The sequence below is a fragment of the Myxine glutinosa genome, chromosome 12 (assembly GCF_964187855.1).
Source record: "Myxine glutinosa chromosome 12, kmMyxGlut1.1, whole genome shotgun sequence".
NCBI classification, from domain to species: Eukaryota; Metazoa; Chordata; class Myxini; order Myxiniformes; family Myxinidae; genus Myxine; species Myxine glutinosa.
Genome location: NC_136272.1, coordinates 101,684,963 through 101,698,154, shown reverse-complemented (window position 1 = coordinate 101,698,154; position 13,192 = coordinate 101,684,963). Strand labels below are relative to the sequence as shown.

The window sequence follows — 13,192 nt, the reverse complement described above, 5'->3', positions numbered from 1 at the left end:
ATATATCGTTTTGGCCCTATCTCCCAATGATGAATAATCACTTAAGAAATTCTCAGATCCAGATTCTGATCTTCACCAAAATCTAATCAATTCTTCCTTGTCACATACATCACCTCTCCACCAAATTTTGGCTGAATCCGTCCACAACTTTTTGGGATATCCTGTTCACAGACAGACAGACAGACAGACAGAGGTGAAAACATATCCTCCATCTACCTTAGGTGCGCAGGTAACTATACACAGCACGAACACGATAGCCTAGGTTCGCTTCCTGAGAAAATATGATCTGACCGTGAACTGCCGTCATGGTGATTTGCAGATAGGATGTCGCATCAGGGAGCACGCTGTACTTTCGGTGGGGACCTTAAGCCGAGTGTTACGTTTTGCGCGCACTCCCTTGTGGCTATCTTTCAAATAAGGAGTAGGCCATTGTGTGCCGGTGCCTTACTTGGTGAAATGGCTAATTTAACATCTCTGCCTTATTCTTCTGCTCTAAAGTTGTTGTTAAGGTTAATTTTTTTTTTTAAACCCTCTGACAGCTTGTTCTTTATGGTTCAGTGTCACCTACCTATCCACAAACGAAAGGTACAACATGGAGGACGACGACCGTATAAACAGTCACACATGACACCTCATCATCATTAAGGAGGGAAACAAAAACGTATACTCCAACCTGAAACCTGGCACCTCATAAGATTTCCACATTTTATTCAAAGTTTAAAAATCTGAATACAGGTTTAAAAAACCCCCAAGAAAGCCGCATTCTCCCAGCTCGACCTGTTTCACTGCATTTTCAGTTTTTGGTTACCAATGACGTCATCAAAGGTGCGGGTATAGATGTTCGGGTGTAGATGTCCATTATTCGGGTGTAGATGGGCACGAATGTGCTCTGCCATTTTTCAAATGGCGAAATGACCAGTCCAAGACCCGAGGTGTTAACCCTGGGATCCTGCCCATGTATCCGATGGACACCAACTCCCTTTGCCATTTTCCAAAAGAGTGAATTGACCAGTCCAAGACCCAAGGTGTTACCTCCAGGGTTCTGATCATGTATATTGTTCGTCTATAGATGGACACGAGCTCCATTTGATATTTTTCCAGAGAGAATTGACGAGTCCAAGACCCAAGGTGTTACCCCCAGGTTCTCACCATGTATATTGTTCGTCTATAGATGGACACGAGCTCCATTTGACATTTTTCCAGAGTGAATTGACCAGTCCAAGACCCAAGGTGTTACCCCCATGGTTCTGACTATGTATATTGTTCGTCTATAGATGGACACGAGCTCCATTTGACATTTTTCCAGAGTAAATTGACCAGTCCAAGACCCAAGGTGTTAGCCCCAGGTTCTTACCATGTATATTGTTCGTCTATAGATGGACACGAGCTCCCTTTGCCATTTTATCACCCGCTGTCCCCGTGGCCGCCAGTTGAAGGGGACACTCGCTGGTTAAAAAAGACCCTCAGGCCTCTTTCCTGTGGTGCAGCTGTGGACGGTCGACCTGAAGAACGGTCCGTTCATCATTAAAACATCCTGCAATTTTCATTAGAAAAAGTACCCCGTGCGGGGCTTCAGGATGAATGTTCTTTAATGGCCATAATTGCCTTTAATCCAGACCATGTGGGGGCTTGTGCTGGCAGCAGAGGGGAAAACGTCTCTGCGTCTGTCATTTGTTTCAACAATTTGTCTGGATTTGGAACTTTGGGGGCTCAAGAGCACAAGGCCGCACGCGCGCTCACAATGGACGATTATACAGTTCATGAAACTCTAAACATGAGTTTATGCGCTTTTCGAAACGAGTCCATTTCACATCAAGCGATAAATCGGGTGGGAATAAATAAACAATGAAAGAGTTATTGCACTTGTACGTCACAACAGGAATAAAGTGATTGGTCGACTTGGATTCATCATAGAGAATAATCAGAGCGATACGTGTGGCTGCGCATGACGACACCTGTGCGAGCAGGACGCACACCTTTACCTGCCCTAATCTTTTGCGGATGGTTTTAGCTCCAATTTTGTTTCTTCACCGCCATCACAATGCCCAGTAGGAACTTTAAGTTAGTGAGGAGCGGAGACCAGGGCTTCATACGAGTGCATTAGAAAGAGGTTGATTAAGAGGGGATATGATGGAGATGTTTAAGATAACTAGGTCCATTGGACCAAATTTTCATTGGTCTTCACCGCCTTGTGGCATAATTGCCTGCTGGACTCTGGGGTCTTTTGGGTCCTCGGAATATTTTGGGTTGCTCAGGGACTTTTAGGTCATCTGGGTCTTTTGGGTCCTCTGGGACTTTTGGGTCCTCAGGGACTTTTGGGTCTTCTGGTCTTTTGGGTCCCCGGGGACTTTTGGGTTCTCAGTAACACTTGGGTCTTCAGGGTATTTTGGGTCCTCGGGAACATTTGGGTCATCTGGGTGTTTAGGAGTCTCAAGGATCTTAGGGGTCTGGGTCATCAAAGCGAGTAATAATTAATTAATAAATAGACGTATGTCATGAATAGACACAAAAAGTATGCCTCACACACACACAACTCATCCATTTGTAGTAGATGTAGAAGGGTGAGACAAAATAAGTGCAGAAGAGTCTTTCAGTGGACAAGGGGGCAGGGGGCAGGCATAGGACAAGGGGGCAGGCACCATATTCTGAAAATATAGAAAAGAAGAGTTAAGACGGTAGTAAGACAATGGTCTTTCACCCAGAGAGTAGTTAATGCAATGAATGTTCTCCTTGGAAAGATAGTGGCAGCAGAAACAGCAGATACGTTTAAATTGGGATTAGATGTAGGTACCTGGAAAGATTTTGGAGATTGAGAGGTTTAGGGCTATTGGTAGGACTTGTAGGTGATTGTGCACACCTGTGTTGAGTGTGATGTCTGGGTGAGGGTCTCGTCAAAGGGATAGTGTGTGTGATTGGTGTTGTGCATTCTTCACAATAAACCTCCATAAACCCTCCAAAAATGAATAAATAAATAAACAAAATTTTTTTTCACCATTTTTATTTTAAACATCCTGGTGATGTCCCTGACCCTGCCATACTTTTCTCATCCACACCTCCCCTCCCCATTTCCCCAATTAAATTAAGTCTTATAGCCTGATATGGATTTATTAGTCCCCTACCGGTTTCACGGAGGCTACTATAGATTTGCTCTCCGTCTGTCTGTCCGTCCGTCCGTCCCACCTGTGGTTTTTAAGAATTTTTTCCCTTTACCCTTTAACATATTCAACTGAAACTTGGTACATGACTTTATTATGATAAGTTACAGAACCAGTTCAATTATTTCAACAATCAATTTTTCATAGTTATGCCCTTTTTTCACTTAGAAAACATTACATCGGTGGGAAAACATTACATCGGTGTTGCAAAGCAATTCTCCCACTTGTTACCCTCGCCAGAGGAGAGGGTATTGCATTTGAGTCCGTTTGTTACTTGCAAAATCGAAGATTTTTCCAGTATATTGGTCGGTTGTGTTTGTGGTTCTGTCTGTCTGTCTGTTTGTCTGTTTGTCACCGGCCTACAGGTCACAATTTTCAACCGATCTTCACGAAACTTCACCAAATGGTCGAGTTGGTCAAAAGCAAGAAGGCTTTTGTTTTGGGGTCAATAGGTCAAAAGGTCAACATAGGCCAAAGGTCACCAACTTTGGCCAAATTTCTAAAATCCTCAATTTTCATCCAATTGACTTGAAATTTGAAGAGGACTTGCATATCTGGTCACTGAATTCAACCACCAAGTATTCTTGAGGTTAACATAGGCCAAATGGTCAACATAGGCCAAATTTCTAAAATCCTCAATTTTCATCCAATTGACTTGAAATTTGAAGAGGACTTGCATATCTGGTCACTGAATTCAACCACCAAGTATTTTTGAGGTCAACATAGGCTAAGAGGTCACCATAGGCCAAAAGGTCAACATAGGCCAAATTTCTAAAATCCTCAATTTTCATCCAATTGACTTGAAATTTGAAGAGGACTTGCATATCTGGTCACTGAATTCAACCACCAAGTATTTTTGAGATCAACTTAGGCCAAATTTCTAAAATCCTCAATTTTCATCCGATTGACTTGAAAATTGAACAGCATTTGCATATCTGCTCACTGAATTCACCCACCAAGTATTTATGAGGTCAACATAGGCCAAAAGGTCAACGTAGGCCAAATTTCTAAAATCCTCATTTTTCATCCAATTGACTTGAAATTTGAAGAGGACTTGCATATCTGGTCACTGAATTCAACCACCAAGTATACTTGAGGTCAACATAGGCCAAAAGGTCAATATAGGCCAAATTTCTAAAATCCTCAATTTTCATCCAATTGACTTGAAATTTGAAGAGGACTTGCATATCTGGTCACTGAATTCAACCACGTATTATATTTTAGGTAAACACAGGCCAAAAGGTCAACATAGGCAAAAAATTTAATATCCTCAATTTTCATCCAATTGACTTGAAAATTGAACAGCATTTGCACATTGAGTCACTAAATAGGGAAACTAACTATTTTTGAGGTCAAAAGGTCAAAGGTCAACTCAAGGTCGACCTTCCAAAATCAGCATTTTTCATCCTGTTGACCCGAGCTTTGATCAAGATTGTAAATTTTAATCTTCATGAAATGGACAATTTGCTGCATCAATGGAAAACTTTTGCGGGGGGGAGGGGGGGGGATTTTGCAGGTCTCCGCATGACATCTTCTTGTTTGTTTGTTTGTCACCGGCCTACAGGTCACAATTTTCAACCGATCTTCACGAAACTTCACCAAATGGTAGAGTTGGTCAAAAGCAAGAAGCCTATTGTTTTTGGGGTCAATAGGTCAAAAAGTCAACATAGGCCAAAGGTCACCAACTTTGCTAAATTTCTAAAATCCTCAATTTTCATCCAATTGACTTGAAATTTGAAGAGGAATTGCATATCTGGTCACTGAATTCAACCCCCAAGTATTTTTGAGGTCCACATAGGCCAAAAGGTCAACATAGGCCAAATTTCTAAAATCCTCAATTTTCATCCAATTGACATGAAATCATAAGAAGACTTGCATATCTGCTCACTGACTCAAGGTCAACCTTTCTCAATTTTCCTCAACAAATCCTCAATTTTCATCCAATTGACTTGAAATTTGAAGAGGACTTGCACATCTGCTCACTGAATTCAACCACGTATTATATTTTAGGTAAACATAGGCCAAAAGGTCAACATAGGCCGAATTTCTAAAATCACCAATTTTCATTTGATTGACTTGAACTTCTAAGAGGATTTATATATATGGTCACTGAATTCAACCACCATCTATTTTTGAGGTCAACATAGGCCAAAAGGTCAACATGGGCCAAATTTTTTAAATCCTCAATTTTCATCCGATTGACTTGAAAATTGAACAGCATTTGCACATTGTGTCAATAAATAGGAAAACCAACTATTTTTGAGGTCAAATGTCAACTCTAGGTCAAACTTCCAAAATCATCAATTTTCATCTGAAAACTCATCTATTTTTATCCAATTGACTTGAACATAGAACAGCATTTGTGTATTGCCTCACTGAATTGGGAAACCAACTATTTTTGAGGTCAAAAGGTCAAAGGTCAACTGAAGGTCAAACTCCTAACAGCATTTTTCAACTGAAAAATCGTCACTTTTCATTATTTTGACCCGAGCTTTGATCAAGATCGTAAATGGTAATATTCATGAAATGGATAATTTGCTGCATCAATGGAAAACTTTGGGGGGGGGGGGGGGGGGGATTTTGCAAGTATCGTGCTCCGCATGACGTCTTCTTGTTTGTCTGTTTGTTTCTTTGTCTGTTCGTCCGCACCGAATAAATATGATTTTCTCTGCAACCGTTTGTCCGATTGACAGGAAATTTTCACCATAGGTGCAAATACACATGTAGAATTTTTAATCATAATTATGACGTCATAGGTCACGTGGTTCGGCCGCCATCTTGGAAAAATCGAAAAACTTTGCACCTCTATATCTCGGAAAGCGCTGAACAGAAAAAATTGAGACGTGGCTCATTGTAAAGAACTCTCCATGGGGAATAAAATATGTTAATGATGATGTCATAGGTGCCTCCATTATGACGTTACAATTCGACAAGTACAAAACTTCATCCGATCAAGATGAAATTTCTTGAGCATAATCTAGGAATAAATTAATTTAGAAAAAAAATAATGACGTCATCGGTCACGCGGTTCGGCCGCCATATTTGTTTTAATACAAAAGCCTTAACAACCACTGAAAATACATCCTGGCGAGGGTTTGCAATCTCTAATTGCTCTTTTCTTGTTTCATCTGTTGTTTGTGTTGCGCAGGTATGATGGGCCGGATGGTCTCCTCCTGCGTCGAATTTCCTCGTTATTCGTTGTTAAGTTGGTTCCAAAATGAACGATCGAGGAAAGATCCGCTCCACAGTTGTTGGGCTTTTCCTGTGCCGAGTTCGTGTACTTTTCTTCACTATCGGTCGTCATGAAGTCGTTTGTCCGGGGAGCCAAGATAAGTCGAGCCGCATGTGGAGGCTGCGGTTATCACGCGAGGCCAACACAAAGAGGCCTTTCTCTCTCCCCATGAGCTACTGCTGGGATGTTACTGATTCAATGGAGATTCAGAGCTTGGCTATGCCCGAACTACAGCAGGCACTGATTGATTCAGAATGCCGCTAAGTGTCGGGTGAACAATGCTCCGATGACTATGCAGATGTGTCCCTTTTTTATATCAATGGACCAAAAAGTCAGAATCTGTGCACTTAGGTGCATGCCACCACATTTTATCTCAAGTCATGAATTATTTCGGTCTTCCTCCACCGTGAGGATCCTGACCTGAACACAGGTGGTGGTTCGTATGCAGCCTGGCGCTGCCAGCTGCATCATTTTCTGGGAGTGCGGCTGAGCCGCTGATGCCCCCCCATTCCCAGTCAGCTGGTACTCATTTTGCCAACCTCAGAAGGATGACAGGCTGAGTCAATCCACCTGGTGATATTTCATCGGAACGACAGGGGCTCAAACTCAGGACCCTAAGATCTACAAGGCAGCCATCTTAACCGTTAAGCCAACAGCAGACATTCCCTGATCGCTAATTTAAATAAAAAGGTGCGATGAATTGAAAGAAACGTCCATCAATCTATGTATGTCTGAACTTAAGATGATACCACCAGGTGAATTGAAACAATAAAGCGGTAATCTCGCGAGACCGGCATTGGACGTGGAAGGGAATTCCATCGGCACGGAAAGAAGAACGAGAGGGAATGCAGGTGGCTGGTAAGATGAGATATCGGAGGAAGGAATGGAGGACAGGATTGGAAGAGGAGCAAAGAGCAAGGTCAGCTCTGCCAGCAAAGGATGGATTACATTTTGGAGGAGTTGGTGCGAGATCAGAGAAGAGTCGATAAATCATGGTGTGAAAGGTAAGCCCACACGTGATGTCGGAATGCATCCAGAGGAAGTACACTACATAATGGAAAGTAGAAAGTACATTGTGAGAAACGAGAGAAGTTCTATGATGGGAAAGACAGGTGGACTTGCTGAAAAATAAAGTTTCACAAAAGTTTATTGCACTTTTTAAGAGAAGAGAACTCGTAATTTGGAGGGACAATTTACAGGTGTACTCGTTGATTACGTGGGTTGCTCAACCTCTAGTGTCACCTGATAAATGAGTTCGTCTAAACTAAAAGATTGGGGAATGCAAACCATACATGGAATAAGGCTGACCTGTTTATTGCTCCCATCTGAGCATTCAGCTCTGCAAGAGTATCTCATTGGGATCCCAGGTTCAGACCACATACTGTCTGTATGCACTCTGTTGATTTGTCCATTACTATACATCAGTTAGGAGAAAAGATGAAAGTTTTCCAAACTGAAGGCCATTTATGGGAAAAGATGTACGTTTGGCGAACCTATTAACCGGTTGTTTGATGGATATTTCACAAATGAAGTGAACGCGGTGGCTTCGGCTCCTTTCGTTAACCGACAAACCACCATGTGGCTCAAGAAGTGTTGCACAGACGTTGGTGGAGGACGAGCAGGAGGAAATTAGCCTTCGCAGGAAAGTTCGTAAAACGGACCTAATAAGTCCCACGGGGATTGAATCGACGGCCTCTCACGTGCAATGTTTCATTCCTCGCGCGACGGCCTTGATTCATTCATCGCATGGCGGAACGTTATTCCAGTGCTCATGTATTTGATGCTATTCCGTGTGATGGTAAAAAAAATAACTATGATGAATCTTTGAACCTATTCTGAAAACAGTACACATTTTAAATTAAATCCCATTATTATTATTATTTATTTGTGATCATAAAAAGACTGGAGATGCTTCGAGGGGGGAAAATATGTATTGGGGATTGAAAGACTAAACTTTGTTGCAAAGGTCAGACATCCTCTTCGTCATCATTCCCTCCCCTCCTCACCCTACACCCCAGCTCTCGGCACTGAAACAATCCACATGACTGTTGTATTCGAGGTCATTATTTGGCCAACAAGAATGTGCATGGAGGTCTTATCAGAGAGATTGCATAAACCCTGGTAAAGTCTTGCCGTGCTGGAACAATTAGTGAATAACAGCCAAAGCTAGTATGAAATAGCACACTGTCGTCAAGTTCCAAAGTTCAAGGGTCTTCAGCCGAGGCTAGATGGAGTGGAGCAGATACTGCGGTCTTCAAATTCAGGCGAGGGATGGGGTGGTTTATACCATGGATACTGATGTAGTCTTCGGGTGTCAATTGGAGAGGGGGAGTTGGATGGCATTGGTATCCTCGCATGACATGAATCGGGGCATAAAGTGCCCCTTTCTCAATACAATTACTTTTGGTTGAGGTCTGTAGGATCAACGAGCACTCCGTAACAGAGCAAGACCGCAGCGTGTTGCCGTTGGGGTTACAAATCAGGAAACAGCAACGTGACTATACAGAATAAAACTACATGGTATTCATAGAATACTTACCCTACGCAGTCAACTTGGTGTGAGCCAACTCTTCTGTTTTTGAACGTTTTTTAAAATCCAATATGGCTGCCAGACCACGTGAGCGATGACATCATAAATTTACATTCTCTAATATAATTGTTGCATAGATCACGCTCAATAAATTTCAAGCTGATCAGACTAAGCGTTGTCCCTGTCGAATTATGACGTCATAATTACGGCACCAATGCCATCATCGTTAACAACACCTATTCCCCAAATGGAGTTCTTTACAATGAGTAATTATTTATTATTTACAATTATTCTTTGCAATTATTTAAACTTTTTCCATGGAGTGGTTTTGGAGATATAGAGGTGCACCGTTTTTCGGTTTTTACAAGATGGCGCCTGTACCACATGACCTATGAAGTCATAATTATCATTAAAATATTCTACAAGCGGAGGCATTCCTTTGGCTAAATTTCGTGTCAATCAGACCAACGGTGCCGAGAAAATAAATTTTAAAAATGCAGACATGTACGCCACACATACGCGCATATGCACCCGAATGTCTAACCCTGCTTTTCACTTCGCGAGCGCAGGGTAATAACGCATTCATTTGTTGTCTCATTATCTACATTCAACTTAGAACGCACACTGTACAGATGATAAAGTCCTGGGCCTACTTCCTGTTTGGAACAGAACAATTTGTCAGAGCAGCTGATCAGTTTGCTTCTGACAGACAGTCTTGTTTATGACAATAGCTGCTGCCCTATTATAGAGAAAATCTTGATGAGATGTCGCCTACATAGACATGGCGCCAAGCATCCTAGGCCTCTTGTGAAAAGCACCGCAGACAACACTGTGGACAACTTGTGAAAAGCACTGCAAAAGCATCGTTAATGAAGATGGATGGTTGGGGCTGAGTGCTACATTACCGGCAACTTATGCAGAGTATGCTGTGGTCACCTCATGTCAAAAAGCAAAACATTTCTGGAAAGGCCATTTGCCAATTGGCCACGGAGTTAATGATGATAAAGGCTGCGGATCAAAGTGTGGACGTGATTGCAAAGTCTTCCTCATACCCTTGTGATTATCGGCATAATAGGCCTTGCGGCGTCGGCCGAATCGAGTGCTGGTCCAAAAGTAAAAATGTAGGAAGTGAGATTTGCTCAAAAAGTTCAGCAAACAGGTCCTTGTAGATCTTCTGCTGGATGAATCGATGCAATTATCGGTCAACCAATCGTTGGGAAGCAGAATGGAGAGGAGTACTGGATAAGATGATGAATCCTTCTGCATCTTTCCATAAAGTGCTTTCAACTGGTTATTGTAAGCAATGGACCATCTACTCCGTTTAAAGTTTTCACACGGACACAACTTTAAGGCTCAGATCTCAGATCATCCCCCATCCAAAACCATGACCTTTTCTAGCCCCGTTAACCCTCCCCAAGCCCACCTCTTTCCAAGTTTCAGTTTTTCCTTCCTGAGAGTTTGCGGCTGTATCTATCCATCTTGTCCAACAAGTGTGCTCTCCTCTAGTTCTCATTCTTCACGACATTTGATTCTTACTCGAAGTGTCCCTCTACCTTGCTGTTGGTGCGTTTCTCCCTTTTCCAATATGTTCTTCTTGTTCTGTTATGCTCTGGTCCATTCTGTGTTGTAGCTCTTCCGTGAGCCTCGACTTCGTATACAAAAAGTCCCTTATTTCTCCAAGTCTCCTCTATTTTGTCCCTCAAACCTGCTGTTGGTGTGTCCCTCAAATCCTCTCTTTCTACTCTTCCTTTTGTTCTGTTTTCATTGAAGGGAAACCTTAATTTCCCGACGGCTTCTGTCTAAGCTAAGACAAACTGATTAAAACTTCCAGGGAGTATGGAAATCATAATTTTGAGTGGCTCTGATATGCTGAAGAGTCTTAGGGCTTGTCAGTGACTCAGGATATACCGATACAGAACTTGTGTACTCATTCACCAACTTCTTCCACCCATGCGCTCGTCCCTTTCATGAACTTGAACGTATAGAGACATTGAAATTGAAAACGATATTATAATTGGGTACCTAGAAAATTGCATCAAGTGTAATCACGCATAGAAAACGTTTTGTGCCTTGTTGCTCCTGAGAAGGACAGACAAGGATTGCGACTTGCGAGGTTAACTGGCGGAGCGCCTTCCAAAATTCCGGCTCCGTTCGCCAGCGGAATGCGCGTGTCCCTCGCCTCCCATCGGAACCGCTCTCCGTGGCCTCCCGACCATGTTGAATGGCCATTGCCACTGCATTCCATGCATTCTGCTATTGTACTGAACTCAAATGGATGGGCTTGCTTGGATGTGCATGCGCAGGTCAGGACAAGTGCTGGCAAGGTCAGGGTTCAACCAGAAAACCATGCGGGGTGCTGGAACTAACAACGGTCTTCTCTCGGTCTTGGGTCGAACAGTGAGTGAGCAAGAGGAAGAGTGAGTGAGAGATCTAAGAAATCGGTCATGGAGTCATGCACCCATACAGGGGTGTGAGTGAAGTAAACTGGAGCAATTGTGCTGGAGAATGTATTTTTTATTTATTTCTTAAGATTTGTGGAGAGCTTGAGCAAACGTTAACATTCGTTATCACATTGACGGTCATGGCGTTGCAACGTGACGACTGAAAAAAGGAATGACGATCATCCTTTACGATTTAAGACAACAGATGGTCTTCGGAATTCCATCTTAGTTACTCCCTAATTTGTACAGCAGATGTTACAAATTCTCCGTTCTGCCACGATTGGAAAGGGATGTGGCTTGGTGTTAGATGGCTTGGTGTTAGATGTTAGCAGAGGAAGATCGGAAAAATGGAAAAAGAATATGGATTAAGAAGAAAATCCAGGACTTACCAAAGGGATCAACAACATGTATTTGCCTGGTTTTATGCTCGGCTCCCAGAGGAATGTCTTAGCTTTACCCAAAGCCATGTTTGCTGCGTTTATGTGCATTTCTCCATGGAAACCTGACTGTAGACCATTTCCGCATAAGGTGCGTATTGGTCATGCCGAAGGTGGGTGGAAGAAGAGAAGTTGAGTCAAAGTTGACTGTGCACAGGACTATTCAATTCGAGGAAAACAAAACCGAGGAAAACTTGGCCATATCACCCAGTGTGGAATTTCCGCCTGCATCATGCAGGCGTGACCCATCACTTGGCTCCAGAGTTTGTGGTGCGATGGGCTGTGAAGAGCGGTATCCTTCAACCTCATGTCAATGGGTGTGGGAGGATGGAAACTGTTCGTTCGAGATGATAGCCTTGGATTTAGGGATGACTTTGCAATGGTTTCTGTACGTGTCACATATGTGTCTGCAACTTGCAGGGTTTTCAGGTCAGTATTCACCTGTAAGCATACAGCTTAACCTCTAACCCCACCTGATTATGAGGTGTATCACTGTTCCTCCATACGATATCAAACACAAAATGAAAGGGAGAAAACATTCCTTCTCCCCCCACAAAATCTTTGTCAAGAAAGAAAAGCCTTGGGGGTTCCTTCAAGAGAGCGTAAGCAGCAGTTCAAAGGTTAATGAAGCTAAGAATTTCTGGAACCACGAAGAAACTCCTACAGGCTGCACATGACATGACTCTGAAGTCCAGATCATCATATAACAGAGGAATGTTCGTGATTGATAATCATTGCATGCAAGTTAAAATCTCATTGGTAAACAAACTGCCAGCAACCCTCTTCTGGTGAAATTGCGAAAATCAAGACTCTCTGCTCACCTTCACTCCTTCATTCCTCTTTTCTCCCGCCTCTGGAACAAACTCCCTCACTCTCTTCAATCCCACTCCACCCTCCAGGTGTTTAAAACGGCTGTTCACCACCATCTCTTATCTTCCCCCATCCAAAACCTTGATCTTTTCCACCCCCTTTAATTCACCCCAGATTCACTTTTTTGAAATAGCGACTTCTTTCCTGGAAGTCCTAGCAGTGTCTATGTGTTTTATACTTCTCCCACCTCCCCCCCCCCTTCCCATGCCTCCTCCCCCCAAGCCCTCTCCCTCCCTCCCACAGTTCTCCCGATGTCCCTGCGCTCAAATGTTGTGCTTGTGTATTTGCCCCTCTCTCCCCATCTTGTCTACCGCTCCCCTTATTGTATGTTTTATGTGTCCGTTTTTTTTTTTTGGGGATTGATGTTAGGTCTTTTACGAGCCTCGATCTTGTAGACAAAAAAAAACAAAACGAAAAAAAAACGAGTTGGTGCCGTTCAGGTGATACGTGTTTTAAAGGTGGGGGTAGGAGTGGAGGTAGGACGGGTGCGTTAATCCGGCTGTTCCATAATGATACTTACTTGCAGA

At 42.9% G+C, this 13,192-nt stretch overlaps 1 protein-coding gene across 1 annotated transcript in view; it reads right to left on the bottom strand.

Moving 5' to 3' along the window:
• The window catches only part of RRP8 (ribosomal RNA processing 8), a 58,289-nt gene extending 45,478 nt beyond the window's left edge, over positions 1–12,811 (bottom strand). Inside the window, exon 1 of the mRNA XM_078766133.1 lies at positions 12,617–12,811. Coding sequence (XP_078622259.1) covers positions 12,617–12,721 — 105 coding nt within the window. The 5' untranslated portion in view covers positions 12,722–12,811. The remainder of the gene's footprint in view (positions 1–12,616) is intronic.
• Between the last annotated feature and the right edge of the window lie 381 nt (positions 12,812–13,192).